Here is a 21,387-nt window from a genome sequence, read left to right on the forward strand (position 1 = left end):
AGATCTTGGATAAGTCACTTCCCTTCCCTGAGTCTCCTCACCTGTAGAATGAGGGCATTTGGCTAGATAATCTCTAAGGTCCCTTCTAGCCAGAGCTGTAACTATCAATCTTTGCATCTAGAGCAAGCTGTGCAAAGTGTGTGTGTGTGTGTGTGTGTGTGTGTGTGTGTGTGTGTGTGTGAGAGAGAGAGAGAGAGAGAGAGAGAGAGAGAGAGAACAAACTTAGGGCCTCATGAGGTCACTGTCAGGGAGGCTGCTGTGGAAGGTGGTGAGCAAAGCTGAGCTGGGCTATGGAACTCATGTAGGGGGTGGCTGTGGGGAGCTGGTTGGGAGGGGAGGATGCTGAGCCATCATCCGGTAGCTTTCATTTTACCTAATTAGTCTTTTTTTTGGGGGGGGGGGCTGAGGCAATGAGGGTTAAGTGACTTGCCCAAGGTCACACAGCTAGTAATTGTCAAGTGTCTGAGGCAGGATTTAAACTCAGGTCCTCCTGAATCCAGGGCTGGTGTTTTATCCACTGCACCAGCTAGCTGCCCCCAGCTAATTAGTCTTGCTAACGTTTCCCACCTCTGTGCCTTTGAACAGGCCATTCCTCATACCTGAATGGCCTTCCTCTTTACCTCCACTTTGTGAGATCCCTAGCTCCCTCAGCTCAGCCTTAAATAAGGTCCTTCCTATTCCCCCTAGTGGCTAGCATTGCATGTCCTGAACTGATATGTATTAAGTATTTATTTATCATGGGACATCCTGCACCACCCAGTAAAACACAAGAACAGACTTTTGGTTTTGTCTTTATACCCCTGTGCCTTGCTCAGTATTCATCAATTAATCAGTCATCGAGTATTTATTAAGTGCCTACCTACCATGTGCCAGGCACCACGATACATGTTGGAGATACACAGACAAGAAGCCAATAGTCCTTACCCTCAAGGAGGTTACTTTGTATTTGGGGGTGACATGTCTGTACATGTCTTTCTTCTCTTTTCCTTTCCCTTTCTCCCTCCCTTCTTCACTGTCTCTTTTTCTTATCTGACCCATGACTTCACTGGCATATGGAACTCCCAAGTGAGGGGACTCCCTGTGCCAATGAAACTTTGGGCTTTGGAGAGGTTCCTGGGGCACTCGGAGGTTCAGTCACTCACCCAAGTTCACCTAGTCAGTGTCTGTCAGAGATGGGCCAAGGGCACATAGAACAAATCTGAGGTCATCTGAGGAGGGGAATCAGGAATAGTGGTTGAAACTCAGTATTAAAGGAAGTGAGCAGTTCTAGAAGGCAGAAGATGGAGTGAATTCCAGGCACTGGGGAGAACCAGCGAAAGGCCTGCAGATGGAGTAAGTGCTGTGGGAGGAGAGGGAGAAGACCAGTGCGACTGGGCCATCCAGTATGAGGAGTCATGAGACTGAAGGTGGGGCGAGGCCACAGGGAGAAAGAGGCCTTTCCAAGGCAAATAGGGGAGTCTGTATTTTATCCTGGAAGCACTGAGCTGCTGACAGAATATACGGAGTAAGGAGATGAACGTCACTGCAGCTGTAGATGAACGTCACTGCAGCTGTAGAGGAGGCGGAGAGATCAACCAGGAGGGTGAGGGCCTCAACCATGGTGCAGAACGAGCGGAGAAAAGGGAAGAAATGGATACAAAAGATACCAAATAGGTGACCGGATACCTAGGGTGAGTGAGCATGAGGAATTCGGCTGCAAGACTGGGAAGATGGTGGTGCCCTGGCCAGCACCAGCGGAGTCTGGAGGAGGGCCAGGAGGGATGGGCAGAGGCTCGTTGGGATCTGATGCGAAGGCAACAGCGGCAGGTGCAAAGGGCCTCTGGGGCCTCCCGTGGTAAGGGGGCCTGGAGGCCTGGTGTGTGTCAGGATTTACTTCTGAGGGAGGCCAGCACTGCTGAGGGAACTCCCCCCAAGAGGGTCGTGGCAATGGTGATGACAATGATAATGAGGGTGAAAATGACAATGGTGATCATGATAATCATGAAGATGATAACAATGATTACAATCATGAAGATGATAACAATGATTATAATCATGAAGATGATAACAATGATTATAATCATGAAGATGATAACAATGATTATAATCATGAAGATAACAATGGTTATAATCATGAAGATAACAATGATTATAATCATGAAGATGATAACAATGATTATAATCATGAAGATAACAATGGTTATAATCATGAAGATAACAATGGTTATAATCATGAAGATAACAATGCTTATAATCAGGAAGATGATAACAATGGTTAAAATCAGGAAGATGATAACAATGCTTACAATCATGAAGATGATAACAATGCTTACAATCATGAAGATGATAACAATGCTTACAATCATGAAGATGATAACAATGGTTACAATCATGAAGATGATAACAATGCTTACAATCATGAAGATGATAACAGTGATTACAATCATGAAGATGATAACAGTGATTATAATCATGAAGATGATAACAGTGATTACAATCATGAAGATGATAACAATGATTACAATCATGAAGATGAGAACAGTGATTACAATCATGAAGATGAGAACAGTGATTACAATCATGAAGATGAGAACAATGATCATAATCATGAAGATGATAACAATGATTGCAATCATGAAGATGATAACAATGATTATAATCATGAAGATGATAACAATGATTATAATAATGAAGATGATAACAATGATTATAATAATGATGATAACAATGATTATAATAATGAAGATGATAACAATGATTATAATAATGAAGATAACAATGGTTATAATAATGAAGATGATAACAATGGTTATAATAATGAAGATGATAACAATGATTCCAATAATGAAGATGAGAACAATGGTTACAATAACGGCCACACTGATAACAATGAAGGTGATGATAACCACAATGATCATAAGGACACTGAGAACAATTATGACAATGATCACCACGAGGGGGGGACACTGACGATGATAACAATGAGGGTTATTAACCAGGATACTAGTGACGATACTGACGTGAATACTGCTGACGACAGCACTGGTGGTGAGGGTGACAGTGATAACAAGGTGAGCAGTAGCTCGCCCCTGAGAGGTCCCTAAAGGTTTACAGAACGCTCTAGGCTCATCTTCTCTGACTCTCCTAACCACCCCTGGAGTTGGATGCTATTGCTACTGTTGTTGATTCCTTTCAGTCGCGTCCGACTCTTCTTCGTGACCCCATTGGGGGTTTTCTCGGCAGAGACCCTGGAGCAGTTTCCCATTTCCTTCTTCGGCTCATTTTACAGATGAGGAAACTGAGGGCAACAGGGTTAAGTGACTTGCCCAGGGTCACACAGCTAATAACTGTCTGAAGTGATTTGAACTCACAGAAATGAGTCTTTGTGACTCATTCTTTTCCTTCTTTCACTGATGAAAACACTGAGGCTTAGGGGTTTGGGGACTTGCCTGAGGTGACATAGGGAGCAGGTGGCGGTCTTTCCCACTGTCCTCCACACTGGTCCTCAAGGAAGGGCCCTAGGGAGGCACTCTCCACCCCCAACTGGGGACCCCTTACCCTGTAAAAGGTGCTGAGTCAGGGATGCCTGAGGGAGCCTTGCCCACTTGCTTCCAGTAGGCAACCAAGGACTCCCAACTGTCTGGGGCTGATTTTCTTTCCTTTGACCCCAAATCTCCTGCCCAGAGGAGGCCTTGGGGCAGGAGGAGGAGAGAAGGCCACGTCCTCTATGCTGCTGCTTGTTAGTGGCCCCCACAGGAAGGCCGGGGAGAGTGGGGATGCTGTGACCAAGTACTAAGTGCAGTTTGGTGACTCCTCTTGGCGGGGGCACAGCCCCCACCCAGTGCACCAGGACCTTGTCCCCTTTGTCCATCTGAAGGACCAGGGAAGTTTGGGAAGAAGGTGGCTGAGGCTGTCCAGGCCCCAGCTTCTGCCCCAGTATCATGAATCGAGTCTCTTATGACCTTTCTATGGCTGTGGAAGGGAGCACATATGTGGAGGCATTCGGAAATCCCAGGGGACAAACGGCTCAGAAATTCTTCAGCATTTGCAGGATACAGAGAAAATTAACACAATAAAGAGCAAGAGCAGCTCCCTAAAGGACCAGTGGTCTGAGTCTGAGTCACCTTTCAAAAGAAGAAATGCCAACCATCAATGCCCACATGAAAGAGGGCACACATCATTAACGATTCAAACAGCTGGGAGGGGCCCTCAGATGGACAAAGGGGACAAGGCCCTGGTGCACTGGGTGGGGGCTGTGCCCCCCACAAGAGGAGTCACCAAACATCTTCCGATTCTGTCTTGCTGCCCCAGCCACATGCCCCAGGGGGCTGAGGAGGGAAGGCCCACAGACACCAATCTACTTACCAGGGCTCTCTGAGTGGAAGCAGAGATAGGAGCAGGGTCAAGAAGCCTGCTAGGCCCCCCAGGACTGGGGGTGGGGCGGGCACCAGGACGGACTGGCCGATATTAATAGAGTGGTGGGCAGGGTTAGACCTTCCCCTAGACTGGGCCTTTCAGTTATTGTGCTGTGACAAACAGGATGGATTCAAAGGGAAAACCCACGGGACCCCCTCAGAGCAGGGTATGCAAGGGCAGGACAGAAGGGGAGGAAGGTCATGGAAGAGACTTGGAGGGGCCCTGGGGGAGGGGAGAGTGGCAAAGGGAGGGTGGGGGTAGGTCACAGATGGGGAGGAGGAGGAGGGAAAGGGGGAGGAAGGAGAGGGGGAGGAGAGGGGAGGGGAAAGGGGGAGAAGGAGGAGGGGGAGGGGAAATGGGGGAGAAGGAGGAGGGGGAGGGGAAAGGGGGGAGGAAGGGGAGGAGGAAGGGAGGGGAGGGGAAAGAAGGGGAGAGAAAGGTGGTCCTGGCCTGTTCCTTCTGTTTTGCTCACTTACCTTAGAGGAGAGTTTGGGGGGGGGGCGGGGCAGAGGTCATTGAGAAGGGGCAATAAGGTGGAAAGGGAGGAAGCATCTAGAAAACCTCTTCCCCGGGTGCCTTGGCCCTACAGGTCCTGGGCTTTAGGGAGGGAGGCTGCCCTGGCCAGGGCCCTTCACCAGGCAGCAGTTCCCAGAGGACCCCGGGCAGCCTGCTTCCCTAGCGTGGGGGCCAGGTGCCCCCTTACCTTGTTAAGCCCCTCCATGACCACATAAGGCAGGTGCTCATGGAGCATGGCCGGAGAGATGATCACTTCATTGAAGGCCTTGTTGTCCCCCCAAATAGCAAAGTACGTGGGCTCCTCCTGCTCGCAGCAGCTGGAAAAGACACGCAGACATGGACAGGGAAGGGAGGGCACAGATCAGAGATGCCGCCTCTGCCCCCTTCTCCTTCCCCTCCCTTGGCTCTGCCCTTCATCTCTTCTGGGCCCTGGGTGGGCTTGCAGGCTAAGCAGTGCCTCAGTGTCCCCAAGTGGGGCTAGGACGGAGAGCCCCCAGACTCAGCTGGGATCAGGGCCAGGGTCCAGCACCCCGACCACGGGCAGTGGAACTTGGCAGCGAAGCCCAAGGCAGTGGCTGGTGCTCCCGGGCGCCTACCAGCAGTGCTCAGCAGGGTGGTTGTGGACCACGTGGATGATGCGGCCTGGGGGGTACAGGGGTGTGCTGGCCGACAGAGCGATGGTCAGGTCGCTGGGATGGGTCCAGAGGCGGCTGCTGGCCATGGCGGTCACTTCGGCCTCCTCTGGCAGCTCCGACTTGGGGATGCACTTGGTTGCTCCAATAATGATGCGCCACTGGGTTTGGGAAAAGGACAGAGGAAACCGGGGGCTGAGCAGCGGCCCCGGGGGTGTGGGTGCTGGGTGAGCGCCAGGGCTCAAGGGGTGGTGGGAAGGCCCAGTGCGGATGTTCTAATGGCCAAGGATTGGCTGCTGCCCCTGCCTGGGCTCCCCTGGGGCTGACCGGTTCAGTCATTTGGTCCCTTTATGAAGCACCTACTGTGAGCCAGACACTGTCTGGCTGGGGGAGGCGGGGGCCTCACAGGCCCCACCTCTCCCCAAATGCTCACCGCCCCCCTCCCCCCCAGGCTGTGGAGCTCAGGGACCTCAGCCCCGAGCAGAGGTTGAGATGACCAGGCCCTGGTCACACAGGGAACGTCAGCGCCTGGAGGCTTACAAAGCACTTTGTAGAGACACTGCCCCACCTTGCGGGCGAGAAGGCCGAGGGCCGCCCAGTCGGGCCACACGGCTCATGAAGGATTCGAGACAGGATCTGAACTGAGGCTCCCTACTCCAGGAGGACCCGGAAACGGAGCCACAGAGGTCCAGGATCTCAGGGTTGGAAGGAACCTCTGGGGGGGGGGGGCAGTTAGGTGGCGCAGTGGATAGAGCATGGGCCCTGGAGTCAGGAGGACCTGAGTTCAAATCCGACCTCAGACACTTGACATTGACTAGCTGTGTGACCCTGGGCAAGTCACTGAACTCCAATTGTCTCACATGCCTCTGAGGGCATCCTAACTGTGCCTAGATCCTCCCTGGGGCTGCAGCCTCCAACCTCCACGGGAGACCCTCCAGGCAGCCCCTGCCTGTTCTTCTCCTGACACCAGGCCTCAGTGGGCCTCTCTGAGAGTCCCCTCATCCCCCGCCAAGAATGCCTGGTGTCAAAGAACAAGCCTAGATTCCACATGCAGGGCTGTCCCCCCGGCCCCCCCTCTCATCTTTTGGCTAAACGCCCCTAGCTCCTTCAGCTGACCCTCCCGGGACGCAGTCTCCCTCCTCCACAGTGCTGAAGCGAAGGCTCGGACTCCAACCTCTGAAGTCACTTCACCGTCTTGAGCCTCAGTTTCTTTATCCATAAAATGGGGACATGGGCTGTGAGGGAGGGGTTTGGTGAGTCTTAGAGTGACACAGAAATGGGAGTTCTGGCTACTGGACGCCCGCGGGGACCTGAGGGACATATGTGCCAGCCCCGCCACAGCTCTGGAGCAGGCGTGGCCTTCCCCGGGCCATTCGGGGGAGTGAGGGGCGCCTGCTCACTTTGGGCTTGGTGCTGCGCTGCAAGACGTCCAGAAGCTGCCTCCGGAACCCTTCGAGCTGCGAGAGGCCGATCCTGCCAGACAGGGAATGGAGTCCGAGCTCACTTGGGGCAGCAGGCGGGAGGGCCAGGCCCTGGGGCAGGGGCAGAGGGGGACAGAGCAGGAGGAGGGCAGGGAAGCCCAAGGGAGCTGGCCGAGATGGTGACACCCCGGAGGCCTGGGCCTGCCCTGGGCTGGGGCAAAGGAGGCGGCAGGGCACGGAGACCAGAGGAGATGGGAGTGGGAGAAAGGGCCCGGGGAGTCGCCCATGGGGACAGGGACGGAGCTGGGTGGCGGGCACTCAGGAAGGCCGGGCTTGCCTGGGCACCAGGTCTTTGCCGAGGACCACAGCTGTCACGAACTCCTTGGAGTACTCCATGGCATCCTCGCTGCAAAGGAACCCAGGGCCAGGAGTCAGGGGTGAGGCCGGAACAGCTGGCCACGCCGGGTCGCCCCCTCCCCCGCCAGCCTCACTCCCCTGTGTTCTTCCTGGGTCCTCCCCTGCCCAGCTCTGAGACGGAAGTCCGCCTCATTCTCGCCAGGCACCCACCTACCTCAGCAAGCCCCCAGGGGGGGAGTAGGCAAAGCACTTGAGGGTTGGGTACTGAGGGCGCAGGAGGAAGGAGAGGATGGCTGCAGTGCCCGCGCCCAGAGAGTGGCCCACCACGATCAGGCCGTAGTGCTTGGTTCCTCTGCCCTGGGGGAGAGAGTTGCATTCAAACACCTCGGGCCCCATCTCCACTAAGCCTGTTCCTTTTTGGGGCTGGCGAAGGGGGGTGCTGCCCTGGGGGTGGTGTATGTGGCCCAAGGAGGGGGGGCATGTGTGGCAGGGGTGTGTGTGTATGTGCTGGGGGGGTGTATGTGCTGCCCCAGGGGAAGCCCCCCCAAACCACCAAGACATGACACAAGGAAGATGCTTTGAGGAATGGGGGGAGGGGGCTTGCCCCTGGACTGCCTCAGGTGGAGAGGACTCACCAGATCCCGCCCAAAGGCCTGCGACAGGACCATCTCTTGTTCCAGCTTCTTCTTGATATATTCAGCCGAGAGGACCATGCCCTAGGGAGGGGGGACAGGGGTGAAGGAGCCCCTTCTCTGATACCCAGATTCCTCTGGGGCCCCAGCAAGGGTGATGGACCTTCACCTACTCAAGGCCAACAGGATGGCAAGGGACCCAGGGAGGGGTCATTGCACTGACCCTAAGGTCAAAGGTGGGAGGGAGCCTGGGCCGGGCCTACTGATCTCAGGAGAGGGCCCTGAAGCGGTCCCCGTCCCTAGGGTGATCCCAAGGTGGGATGCTGAGGGCAGCCAGGAGAGGAGGGGGAAGGGGCAGAGGCGCCAGGCAGGGGTGGGGGGGTACCTTGTGTCCTAGCCATGTCCCGTGGTGGCCCTCCACTGGGAGGCGCTCAGCATCTCCGGTCAGATCTGTCAGGGCATCCTTGGAGGAGAGTCCAGACAGGTGAGTGATAAAAGGTCACCCTGGGGAAGGGGGGCCTGGGGACGGGGAAGGGGAGAAGGGGCTGGCAGGGAAGAGGATTCAGGAAGCTTTGGCCTCCTCAGGCCCTCCCTAGATGCTGGTGCCCCCCTCCCCCCCAACAGCATCCTCTATGCATAGCCATGCTCTTGCACTTTATAGCCACCACTGTGTGCCTGACACACAGGAGGTGCTTACTAAAGACTGGCTGACTGATGAGCCCAATGCCTGAAGGGAAAGAGAAGGGCGGGGCTATGTACCTTGGGGGACAGGGTTCCCCGGATACTGATCACCACTTTCTTCTTGTCGTGGTCCACAGCTACATAGAAAGGCGTCTCATAGACCTGGGGACAGGGAGGGCCGACAAGTCAGGATCGGGCGGCTCGGCCACTCTCATCCATGCTCGGCAGAGGGCGACAGGGCTCCAGATGCCAGCCCCCGAGGCTGCCTGGGGAGCTCAACCCATGGCTCTGGGCTGGGCCCTTCCCCAAAGCAAGGCCGGCGGCCCCTGCTCCCAGGCTTTTGCTCTGCTGTGCCCCTCCCCGCGAGGCCTCCCCTGGTGCATCCTTCAAGGCCTCTCCCCACTTGGCCAGCCTACACTCATCTCCCTGTCTCCTAACTCCTCCAGCCCTTCTGGTGGGTCCCACACAGTTTCACACTCTGTTATCTCCTCTCTCACGCTGTTCTCCCATGGGCGCCTGTGCAAACTTTGTCTTCCAGCAGCCTGGGAGGCAGGGCCCCCACCTCCTCCTCCTGCTGAGCCCCCTCAGTGCCCACCGCGCCGCTCACAGACGGACTCGAGAAAGAGTGTTCTTTCTCTGCTCACGCAGGACAGGGAGCGGGTAAGGGAGGGCAGGTGGGGACGCCCAGAGGCCACGGCTGGAGGAAGGGATTCAGAGTGAAGAAGCTGCTGAGGAGAGGAGAGGGCTACGGGGCGAGGACCGGGGACGTCACTTGTCCCGGGCTCTCACACCATCACCTTCCTAGCTCTGACCCTGGTCACCCGGGCACTGCCAGGCTCAGCGGGAGGGAGGGGAGCCGGCCACCTCCACAACGCGCTCTTCGGGCTCAGTCTGACCTCTCGGCTGTTGGGCCAGAATGGAGGGTGTAGGGAGGAGTCCTACGTCTTCCCTGGAGCTAGGATAAAGCAGGGGGGTCATTCGCTACTGGCCGAGGGGGGGAGGGGCAGATACCCGAGCTGGGGAAGCCGGCCCTGCGCCCCTCCCCCCAGCCCTCTCACCGCATCGTGGCAGGAGGTGTAGACGATGTCCACGGAGCTCATATTCTCGTCCAGGAAGTGGCGGCGGATGGCGATGGCATTGCAACCACAGCAGTTGTCCTCTTCGATGGTGACTCCAGGGGCAAAGCGGGGGCGAGAGGGGCAGAGGCAGCACCTGTGAGGGGAGACCCGGGGAGAGAGGGCAGGCCTGAAGCCAACAAGGAGCGCAGCTCTACTTGGGGCCACCAGAGGGAGCCGGCGCCCAACCGATCCTCCCCAAGCGCATGGGCTCTCACGGCCTTCTGGAGAAGCCTGGGTTTGGGTGCCTTAAAGAGGCTGGTCCTCAGCCACATCCCCGCACGCACACACGCTTCCAGGTGGGAAGCCTGCCCTAGACGCTCCGGCCAGAGCCAAGTCGCACCGGCTTTACAACCAGCACCGTCTACACTAGTCCTCAGCCTTGTCTCACCACCAGCAGCACTGCTTCCGGTCCCCAGCAGCTGGTGCGGCACCCAGCACACAGTAGGTGCTTACAAAAGACTCTGGATGGTTGGTTGGGGACGTCCACACTGGCCAAGATGAGTCAGGTTGAAGGGGGATCGCCCCAGCGCACTGGGCAGGCCCGAGAGTGGGGAGGACCTAGGGCTGGCACAGCTGACTCAGGCTCTAACTCCTGGGGGTTGACCCTGACCGGCCAGGTACAGTGGGCAAGCCGTCTCCTCCCTCCACACTCAGCCCCACTGGGTGAGACCTTTCCCTTCACTCCCCCACTCTCCTGTGCACTCATCACAGACTTTCAAGTGGGAAGAAACCCAAGAGCTCATCACTGAACAGAGGCAGCAGGGGGGGGGGGGGGGCGGAGAGCCGTGGGCCGGGCATTATCATCATCAGCAGCTTCCTCCTTGGACACTTACCAGCTGTGTGACTCTGGGCAAGACATTCGTAAACAAGCTAAGAGGAGCCCCTCATTGCCACACTTGTTGTGAAGAGTAAACCTCAGCAAAATGCTTTGGAGACTTTAGGGGCGGCTAGGTGGCGCAGTGGCTAGAGCACCGGCCCTGGAGTCAGGAGGACCTGAGTTCAAATCCGGCCTCAGACACTTGACACTTACTGGCTGTGTGACCCTGGGCAAGTCACTTAACCCCAATTGCCTCACCAAAAAAAAATGCTTTGGAGACTTTAAACCCACATAAATATTCTCATCACCATCGTTATCACAGATGAGGAAATCGGCTCCCATACTGAGGATACGGCTCACGGAGAAGCAACCTCGTACTGTGCTCCTCCCAAAGCGGGTGGGAGAAAAACCTCATGGAGATTTCAGGATTTGGGTCCGTCAGGGACTAGCGTGACTGAGGAGGGCTGACGGCAAGGCCTCTGGCCCTGGGGCACAATGGGGTGTCCATGTGGGCCACTGTGGATTCATTTTGCTCAACTCTTTGCTTATTACTAGGGAGCATTCTCTCAGGGGGCCAATGAGTCACTGGCAAATGGTAATGGTTTAAAAAGTAGAAAAAAATCAATGAAACATCTAAAATAAATTTAGGAGGGGGGGGGTGGCTAGGCTGAGCACACACCTCCACTAAGTCTCGCTGAAGGATGCTTTCGAGAGGAAATGCTTACTAAAGACTGTTTGAGTCCCAAGATTAAGGTCATGCTTTCAACTCAAAATTATTCAAATCTGGCGGACATCACCACCATGAAGGAAGGGTTGCAACGCTCAATTACTGGCTTTTTTTGCTTATACATGAATTAGAATTTCAACAAAAAATAAATTAGGTACTTTATAAACTTGTCAAGGACAACACGCGTGTGCTGCGTTACTAGGGGAATTACTGGAAAATCCTGCCCCCCACCCCCACCCCCCCACCTAGGCGCTCTTGTCCCAAATTCTGGGCTCTTGCTGCCACCGTGTTGCCTTTTGTATGATGTATTATTTTGTATTATACCATCTGTATCATGGGGGGGGGGCGGGGGTGGACACAGCATGGACAGCCCAGGCACATCAAAGTGGGAGGGGGCTGAAGTGGTCACCTGACCTGGGGACAGGCAGGCCCTGGGTTTGTGCACTCAGACTCTTTGGTATCTGGCTGAGGTCCCGGTGGGGTGCAGGACCCTTCCTAGTCAGGTGAGGGATGGCTCAGAGGGCCTGGCTGAGCATCAGGTAAGGGCCCATCAGCCATCCCTCCAGGGTAGCCATATTGGGGAGGACCAGGCTCCTTCGATGGAGGGGCCCGTGCCTCTCTGAGGGAGGATGGGACAAGAGGCTGCCACCTAAAGTGAGTCTGGGCCTCCTCTGGCTCTCAGGGACAAACATCCCCAGTGGGTTCAGAGCTTGGCTCGGGCATCCCTGTATCTCCAGCTTAACTCTGGTCCTGCCTGTCAGTTATGGGATGGAGGCATGTCCGAGCCCCAGGGACCTGGCTCGGAGATCAGTTAGCCTGCCACCCTCCCTCATCCCGACTACAAGGGGCCACTTGAGCCACTCCCTGAGAGGCCGAGATCACCAGGTGGGCTGGGGGAGGGCTCCTCTCGTGGCGTCCCAAAATGTCACAGCAAGGAGGACTCTGCATGCACAGGGATAGGACCAGGGCTGCCGGCTACCCAGGGAGAGCACAGCCTTGTGACCCCGGCTGCGTGGCCAATGTGTGGCTGGGAGCCACGGGCAGCAGAATCCACTCACTCAGAGAAGAGCTGGAGAGGAAGTGCTGGGGCTCCCTCTGTGCTCATGGAGGCCTCCCTCTGCTCCCCATGCGTGTGCAGTCCAGGTCCTGGGGCTTCAGCAATTCATATTCTAAAGCCCCTCTGCCCAGACAGTCTAAATCCCTTCTCCTCTGGTCTAAGGCCCCTCCCTGCTCATTTCCTGGGCAAGGACAGCTGGCCCACACAAATCCCAGCAGTCTAGAGAAGCTCTCCCCACTCCCTGGCCTGGCATTTGTTCGGTCAAGGTCAGTGAGAGCTACAGCTTACTCTGGAGGCCAGCCATGGCCTGGGTGAGGTGGGGAGGGCAGGGCTCGGGTTCTGCCTTCTGACCAGCTGCTGCTGATGGGGGACCTGGGCCCTGTGTGGCAGTGACCTTTGACGCCATCACTTGGGCTAGAACCGGAGGCGCAGGGAGCTGTCCTAGTTTAACACCTCGGCCGCTATGGGAACAAGTGGTATGCTCGCTAGTGTGGGACGGTGGAAAGTCCTGGTCCATGGAAGAGGGTGTGTCCTTGGAGAGGGAGGAGGGGTGGGGCAGGAGTGCTGGCAAGGGATGGAACGGAGACAGGACTAGGTCAAGGACGGGCACCTGCACAGCCAATCACAGGCCTGCTTTTTCCAGCCCAACTGCAATGTTCCAAAGTGGGTCAGAGAGGGACAGAGGGCTCACTATGAAGCTGGTCTGGGGCCTGGGGTACTGCTGAACAAACTGGGGATCGCCTGGGGCTTTATTGTTTGTTTGCCTAGTTCAGAAAGGGAGATGGAGACCATGGGACTGACCAAGGAGGGGAGAGAGGGAGAAATGCAGCCAAGCCTTCAGTTCTCAGAAAGGCACAAAGAGGAGAGGAAGGAAGGGGAAGGGAGGATAGTGAGAAGGAAAGAAGGGAAGGAAGGAGGGAAGGAAGGAAAGGAGGGAGGGAAAAAGAGAAGAAAGAAGGAAGGAAGGAAAGAGGGAGGGAGGGAGGGAGGAAGAAGGAAGGAAGAGAGAAGAAGGAAGGAAGGAAATGGGGGAGGGAGGGAGGGAAGAAAGGAGGGATCTAGAAAAGACCAGAAGAGAGGCAGGGGAAGGAGACTGCCCGGGGCCTGCCACCGCACACTTACGAGCAGGATCTTGCCAGCCGGCAGAGCCCACAGGCAGGTTTCCGCATCAGGTACATTGGCCAACCATAGGCAGCCAGGGCAAAAAGCATGTAATAACAGACCTCTTTGTAGCGAAGCATCTCTTGCTGAAAGAGAACAGAGACAGCAGCGTCAGTCTTGCGCTCGCCCAGCAGCAGAGGGCTCCGCCAGAGATGGCCCCTGCCAGGGACGGCCACCTTGCCTCCCAGTGTTACCCGGCAAGAACTCTGAGAGCTGTCACGCGGTATGAGGCCTGAGGAAAGAGGAGGGGGGTTGTCAGAGAAGACCGTGATTGCATTTCTCTAATTATCTCCCTGCAATGAGGTCGCAAATCCTACAGAGACTTGTCCTGTTGCGTCAATCTCGGGATTAATGATTTGGGGACAAAACAATCCTCTTTGCACTGGGTTGATTTGGGTAACCATCTTGAGGAGAGATGGACAGGCAAAGACAGAGATGGAGGGGGAGACACCGAGAGAGACAGAACAACTGGAAGAGAGAATTCAGGGAGCTCTCTCTGGCCCCAGCTCCAGAGCCCCATGGGGTCTTGGGGAGGGGGCTGAGGCCAGGTTTCTGCAGCTGAATCACCAGGACAAGCCACCGAGGCACCAGGCCTTTGGTTTCTTTCTCTCTAAGCCACAGAGAATGAACCCGGCTCCTCATCCTGTGTCCCAGCTCTCGGGAGGACAGGAGACAACAGCTCTGGGGTGTAGGAGGAAACTGAGAGTCAGTGAGGGTGACTGGGCCACGGTCCCACAGCACATGAGTGTTTTGAGGTGAGACGTGGGGAGGGGGGAGGGGCCCCTGCCCCCACCCCCACCCCGGGCTTTAGGCCAGGGTTTGTCCCCCATACTCTACAGGCCTCATGGGGAGGATGTGGGGCAAAGCCAGCCTGTTGTTATTTCAATGTATGCGATGGGGACCCTCTGGTTCTGGACTGGAGCAGGTCTTGGGAGAGGCTCCTGACAACAGGCCAGGGGCTTGGCTGCCTCCTATATGTCTGAGAGCCTTGGGCAAGGGGAGAGCCGAGCTTCTCCTTAGAGGGAATTAGTCACCTTGTAAAAGTTAAGAAGAGGTTATTAGTCATAGAGTTAAATAGGTAGCTCTGTAATCAGCCCCAGAGGGGTGGAAACGTCCCTGTCTTCTCTGTCTGCTCTTCAGGAACAAGTGGAGAGAAGGCAATTATCATCTCTGGGTGTCAAGGAAACTCCCGCCCTGGGAAGGTGCCGGCTGGGTGCCGAGGGCTCCTGTTCCTGCTAGACACTGTCTCTGGCAGGGAGAGGAGGCTAAGGGGGCTTGCGGGGGTGGCACGGCGGTGCAGTGGGCAGGGACGGTGAGCTCCCAGCCTGCCCCGATAAAGTGGGTCGGGACTGTGGAGGAGGCAGCCTAGAGGAAGGAAGGTGCCGAGGACAGGAATGGAGGCCAAGCAGCATTAATGGGAGGGCAGTGTCTCCTTCTGTCTCTGCCTGCCTGGGACCAGGACGGCACTTAGCACACACTAGGCGCTTAATAAATGCTTGCTGACTGGCTGGAGAAAAGAAGGATCGGGTTTAGGGAAGCTGGGCTTCATCTGTTCTAATGGTCTTTAGTTCAAAAGGCTGCGGCCACCATGATGGAATGCAGCCTGCAGGGCTGCTCCGCTGGGCTAGGGGGGAAGGCTATGAACTACGGAGAAGGGCCGGGGTGGACAGACTGGTTTGGGAAGAGAGGGCTGTGGCAGGGAGGGCGAGGATGGGCCTGAGGCACAGATCAGACTAGAGACCACGTCCAGTTTGGGGAGCGAGCGGGGAGGAAGGAGCGGGGAGGAAGGAGCGGGGAGGAGCGAGCAGGGAGATCCAAGCAGCCGTGAAGTGCCTGAAGGCGAGGGGTGAGCAGGCGGGCGGCACGTGCCCCTCAAGACACGTCGTGACTTTTTTCAGACTCACCGAGTTTTTGAGGTCCAGGTACTTGGTATTTCTGGTTACAGGCATCCCAGACAAGAAAGCCAAGATGTCATTGTTGGCCTGTAACAGAGGCACAGGGAGGGTCAGGGGCCCAAAGCCTGGCTCTGCCCCTAGGCCAGCCTGGGGGACACCTGGCAGCGGGAGCCTCAGTTTCCTCATCTGGAAGATGGAGGGACTGGACGCTTCCTTCCAGGCTCCTCTGACAGTCCACGAATCCTTTCTCAGCTCCCCAGAGCAAAGCCTCCCCCATGCCGCTGATCGGACACCGGGTTCTGCTAGTTAATGATCCCTGCCCAAAGCCTGCAGCCTTGGCCTTCCTTCAGCCACCCCAAGGCCTGGGCTTCCCAACAGCACCAGGCAGACCACAGGGCCTGGGTGCCTTCTTCTCATCTGACCTTCCGGAGCATCTGGGAATCTCCTCCTTCCAAAGACTTAAACCTACTGGGCCAGGGGGTGTCTCAAGCCAGAAGGTTTGTCGCCAAGCAGGCTGGTGTCCCCCTGTAGCGAGGGGCAGGGGGGCGGCAGGGGGAGGAGATCCAACCTTGGGGCTGAGACAAAAGGACCAACAGGGCAGGGGGCATGGGAAGGGTGTCAAGGGCCACTAGGACCCAGAGAGGGAAAGGACCTGAGAGACCCAAGCCCTTGGTCTGACAGGGAGACCCTGGGAAGCAGAAAGGCTCATCCACGTTTCCTAGGAGAGTCAGGTCAAGCCTAGGAACCTCAGAGTTGGAGAGACCCCAGGGGTCATCTGGCATGACCTCTGCTCCACAAGTATTCTCTCTACCCCATCCCCAGTGTGGGGATCATACCTGAGCACCATGGCCAGATGAGGAGACCCACCAGATTTGGGAGGGAGGCCTCCCCTGGACAAAGCCTAAATCTGCCTGGAGAATGTCCCTGTAGATCTGCCTTCTAGGACCAAGCAGCACACGTCTAATCAAGCCCTTCAGACTCAGGAATTTCCAATCTGGCTCAACATTCCCTGTTCCTTGAGACAACCCCCGAAGGGAGGGCCCTCACTGGTCTACACATGGCAGTCTGGTCAGACTGAGGCAGCTCCTTCCCCTTTGCCAATCACCTTGCTTCTCGATGCTGTCCAGGGTCTTTGTGACCATTACCTTAGTTTGAGCTTGTGGTCCCCTAAGACCCCCAGACCATTTCATGTTTACTGCTGCCTAGCCTTTGTGAGTGCTCAGCTTCAGGAAGCAACAGGAATTCAGGCAGTGAATAGGGAAGGCAGGGTTCCACCTGTGGAGGGTGGGAGAATGGGGGCCTAACAGGAGGAGCAAGGAAGCCTGGGTCTCACTCACCTCATCCAGTACCGCATTTCGTTTGGCTCGTTGCCTCTGTCTCAGAAGCACCAGTCCAGCGATGATATCAGATGGCACGATGTCGAGGTCCCGAAAAAACTCCGCAAAGAGGTAGGCGATTTCAGAGTAGGCATCCTGAAAAATCCAGGGAAGAAGATGGGGGTGGAACACAGGAGGAGGGGGGGGAGAGAAAGGAGAGAGCCGAGCGTCCAATCAGCAAAGGGCTACTTATTCTTTCTATCTCTTTCTTTTTTTATTTTTAAAAATTTTTTTTGGCAGGGCAATGAGGGTTAAGTGACTTGCCCAGGGTCACACAGCTAGTGTCAAGTGTCTGAGGCCGGATTTGAACTCAGGTCCTTCTGACTCCAGGGCCTGTGCTTTATCCACTGCATTACCTAGCTGCCTTTGACTCTTACTAATATTCTACAGCCTACAACTTGGACATGTTCTAGATTCAGGCACTCCTGCCAGCTCTCAGCCTTGAACATTCTGGAACACTCGCTCTAGAACTGGGCAGTGGCGTTGTCTTCCTCCCCTCCCCAGAACCCACCCAGCAGTCTTCCCTGGAGGGGGCCCATGCCAGTCACTGCTCTGCTATGCCTCTCCTGGCGGCTGACATGTTGCGTGATTGTCAGGGTGGGAACTCCCTTCACCAGCAGAGATCATAGCCCTGCGCACCTTGGCAGATGGTCTTCCAGGGCTGCTGTGGCTCCCTCTGTGCAGCTTTAGGGAGTCAAGGCCTCAGAAGAGCGTTTACTGATGAGGGACACCTAGGTGTCACCGTGGAGCGTGTGGGACTTGGAGTCAAGAAGACCCAGGTTCAAATTTAGTCTCAGACTCTTAGGAGACTGGTGCTTTCTCATCTGGAAAGTGGGGACCATCCTAACACCTAGCTCCCAGGGTGAGCGCTCTACAGGTTACTAAGGTGCACTGAGCTGGGCTGCCTCCCTTGGGAGGTGGAGGGGGAACATGTCTGGTGGTTACATTATGGTGGGGGGATTCCTAGGCCACGTGTCACTCAGTCCCAGGATTTTTTTCGGGACGTGTGGCTGTCATCAGGAGGTTTCCTTCTGGGGCCGGCCCCTGCCTCCTCACAACAGAGGCCCCTCTGAGGCCGGCCCAAGGGAGGGAGGCTCTGGGACTCACCGACTGAGAGTCCTTCGTTCGCGTACAGCAGAGAAACACTTTGAGACGGCGAGACCAGCTGGTGGCCTGGCCTTCTTCTAGGCGGTGCCTGCAGGGTCAGAGTCAGAGAGGGAGTGTCAGGGCGGTCACTAGCGCAGGCAGGGCTTGCCCCTAGGACCCCGATCCCCTGGAACTGTCTGCTCTGCCAGGAGGCCGCATACAGGCTGAGAAGAGCCACTCCCGAGAGACCCCAACCAAAGACACACCCTCAGCCAAGGTGCGTCCCAGGAACTTGGGGTGGGATACTCTAGCCTTAGCCTCACCAGGCCTTTGTGGGCTGGGCCCAGAATCCTGCCCCGCTTTCCACATTATGGACATCTCACCAATCTCAAGGAGATGGAGACCGCTCTGGGGCATGGGTACACACATGCTGGGACACCGCAGAGGGGTGTCACCCTAATGCCTTCTCCTCTCCCGGGCTCAGCCCGTTTGTAAGCACTGCCAGGAAGAGGCTGCACCCAACCAAGGGCAAGGTGTCTCAATACCGTGACAGATGGGAAGAAAGTAGCTTCGGAAAAGCCCTGCCTAAAGGCAGGGAGAAGACAGAATCACCCTGCTCTGGGATGTGGGGTTATGGACCCCAAGACTCTGGGGACATCATCCATGTCAAGTGATATGGGGAATCAAAACCACCAGGAAACAGGGCAGCGAGGTGGCGCAGTGATAGAGCACCGGCCCTGGACTCAGGAGCACCTGAGTTCAAATCCAGCCTCAGACACTTAACACTTACTAGCTGTGTGACCTTGGGCAAGTCACTTAACCCCAATTGCCTCACTAAAAAAAACAAAAAACAAACAAACAAAAAAAACCACCAGTGTCCCAGGAGCTAGGTGGAGGAAGGGTGGTCAGTGTCAAGCCAGGCCAAGGGCTGGTGCTCCTTGACTGACCCCAGCCGAGGTCAAGAGCTGGTGGTCCCTGACTGACCCCAGCCAAGGTCAAGGGCCAGTGGCCCCTGACTGCCCCCACTGGGGTCAAGGGCCAATGTTCCCTGACTGACCCCAGCCAGGGTCAAGGGCCGGTGGCCCCTGACTGCCCCTACCCCAAATCAGTGGGGATTCTGAGCTTTCAGGAACAGCTAACCTCCAATGAAGCAAAGATGGAGCCTGAAAGAATTCAAGGGTGTTGCTATTTCTGGGAGGGTGTGGTCAGAAGAGACTAGGGTTAAAAGGCCAATCCAAAATGCAATTGCTCATCCACTAAGACCTCTCCCATAGGCCGGCTTGCCAGGAATGCTGGGTCAAGGGGCTGGGGCGGACCTAAGAGGTGGCCACGGGGCCCTTCTACAAAGGGCTGTGCTGGTCTTTGATGTATGTAGGGGCTGGGGATCCAGCCTCTGGGGCAGAGGCGCCTGCCTAGGACGGGCCCCTCAGCTCAGGCTTGGCCAGAAGCATGGGCTACTCAGCCAGTGTGTGCTGCCTGTGCTAAGCACTCCACTTTCTATGGCCTGAACACAAAGGATGCTGGAGCCGACTGCAGGGCCTGGGACAAAGGCCAGATCCTGCAGCTCTCCTTCAGACTACCCCTGAGGAGATCCAACGGGCATCTAAGCGTTAAGTGGTGGCCGGGGGCAGTGGCGGCCGGCAGAGAACTCCAAACCCACCAAAAAGCTGCTTAATTAAAATGACGGCAGCCGCAAAGCCCCAACTGCAAGAGAGCCATAAGCATCTGCGGCCCCAGAAGCAATTAAGGCCTGAAGAGCCTGAGAAACCAGGGTGGAGGGTGGAGGTTGCTTTGAGCTGACCGGACACTGTGCTCACCGCCCTTGGCCCCAAGGCAAGAAGAGTGGAAGGGGCTGATTCCAAAGTGCTGAGACAGCCAGGGAGGCCCTCCCCCTCCTCTCCTCCCCCTCCTCTCCTCCCCCTCTCCCTCCTCCCCCTCTCCCTCCTCCTCCTCCTCCTCCTCTTCCTCCTCCTCCTCTCCATGATGGTAGTGGGTGGGCAGGCATGACCCCTAGTCTGACAGGGCAGACAGAACTGCTCAGGCCTTACAGTCCCTGGGTGAGTTTGCCCCTGGGTCTTCGTACAGCTGGGGCTTCCGCCTAATACACCCCCTTCATCTTCTCTGCTAAGTGAGATTCCTTCTTGACAAGAAACTTTGGGCAAAAGCCCCTTCCTCCAAGGAGCCCTCCCTGATTAATCCTCAGCCCACAGCACACGTGGACTACCCTCTGTTCATCTGCGTGTCTTCATGTATGCGTAATATATGCTGAGAGAGAAAGTCAGAGACAGAGGGAAGCAAGGAGGGAGGGAGAGAGACAGAGACAGAAAAAGACAGACAGAGGGAGACAAGGAGGAAGGGAGGGAGGGAGAGACAGACAAAGGCAGAGAGGCAGAGAGAGAAAGAGGTGTGTGGGGGGAAGAGTCCTGTCTCCCCTATTGGTTCCTCCAAAAGCCGGGGACCCCTCTGCCATTTCTTTTCTCTCCTTCCCAGTTCCCGCCCCTGCCCCAGCTCTCTGCCTGCAGTGGGCAGGGAGCTCCCGCCGCTGGCTGGCTGGCTGGCTGACTGACCGCAGGTTGTAGGTCCGAAGGTTCCGCTGCCTCCTCTTGGTGGCCCTCAGCTTAACGAAGGTGCGTCCCGTGGGGTCAAAGACACACAGGACGGTGATACAGACGCTCAGGATGACGACCCAATTGCAGACAACCATTCCTGTAGGTACAGGGAGGGAGGGAAGCAGTCAGGGCGTATCTGAAGGTCTCCCTCCATCTCCTTCTGCCGGAGGGTAATGGAAGCCCACCCTGACCACTCCTGATTCCATAGACGCAGAATAATAACGCTGAGGATGGGAATCTCTGCAGTGATTCACAGAGCTCATGTGGTGCCACCCTGTCTTGGAGGTAGTGTAGGAATCGCTACCCCATTTTTCAAGTCTTCACCCGAGTGTCCTGACCTCAGAAGACAGATGATGGAATACACTTCCCTCCTCTTGTAAGAGAGGTGGTGGACTGCAGAATACACGGTCAGTAAGGTGTTCTGTTTTGTTTTTCCTGACTGCCTTTTGTTACTGAGAAGGCAGTGAGAAATGATAGTTCTATTTCTTGAAAGTAGCAACAAAGTATTTTTTTTTTAAACCTTGAGGCTCAGAGAGAGTGACTTGCCCAAGGTCACAAAGTTAGCAAGTGTCAGTGCTGAGATTCCCATCCAGGTCTCCTGACCCCTAGTCCTTCCACTATAAAAGAGTGTCAGAAGTCCTCTCCCAGAGCCCCAGTGCCTTAATGATGCTTGTTGGCTGACTCTGCTGGGGAAGCAAATGTTGTGATCCATCTCTTACTGAGGAGACTGAAGCTCATAGGGGGTCACATAGCCAGGAAGCATCCAAGGCTGGATTTGAACTCAGTTCTTGCCATGCTCCAGCCACTGGGTCACCAGCAGTCACACAACTGTGGGTCAGCTGGCTCCCACCCATTCTCCAAGGAGATCTACTCCTAGCATGGCCCAGGGAGGCAGGAGAAGGGACTG

General features: G+C 56.0%; 1 protein-coding gene across 8 annotated transcripts in view; it reads right to left on the reverse strand.

Moving 5' to 3' along the window:
• The window catches only part of DAGLA (diacylglycerol lipase alpha), a 69,008-nt gene that overhangs the window by 4,594 nt on the left and 43,027 nt on the right, over positions 1 to 21,387 (reverse strand). For all 8 annotated transcript variants that reach the window (XM_043970725.1, XM_043970730.1, XM_043970731.1 and 5 more), the window contains 14 exons: positions 20,439 to 20,577; positions 17,893 to 17,980; positions 16,747 to 16,881; positions 15,419 to 15,496; positions 13,476 to 13,600; positions 9,693 to 9,846; positions 8,713 to 8,796; positions 8,339 to 8,416; positions 7,957 to 8,037; positions 7,536 to 7,678; positions 7,302 to 7,370; positions 6,944 to 7,016; positions 5,508 to 5,704; positions 5,099 to 5,228 (listed from right to left, as the gene is read on the reverse strand). In XM_043970725.1, coding sequence (XP_043826660.1) covers positions 5,099 to 5,228; positions 5,508 to 5,704; positions 6,944 to 7,016; positions 7,302 to 7,370; positions 7,536 to 7,678; positions 7,957 to 8,037; positions 8,339 to 8,416; positions 8,713 to 8,796; positions 9,693 to 9,846; positions 13,476 to 13,600; positions 15,419 to 15,496; positions 16,747 to 16,881; positions 17,893 to 17,980; positions 20,439 to 20,577 — 1,574 coding nt within the window. The remainder of the gene's footprint in view (positions 1 to 5,098; positions 5,229 to 5,507; positions 5,705 to 6,943; positions 7,017 to 7,301; positions 7,371 to 7,535; positions 7,679 to 7,956; positions 8,038 to 8,338; positions 8,417 to 8,712; positions 8,797 to 9,692; positions 9,847 to 13,475; positions 13,601 to 15,418; positions 15,497 to 16,746; positions 16,882 to 17,892; positions 17,981 to 20,438; positions 20,578 to 21,387) is intronic.

Source organism: Dromiciops gliroides, chromosome 6 (assembly GCF_019393635.1).
Source record: "Dromiciops gliroides isolate mDroGli1 chromosome 6, mDroGli1.pri, whole genome shotgun sequence".
NCBI lineage: Eukaryota > Metazoa > Chordata > Mammalia > Microbiotheria > Microbiotheriidae > Dromiciops > Dromiciops gliroides.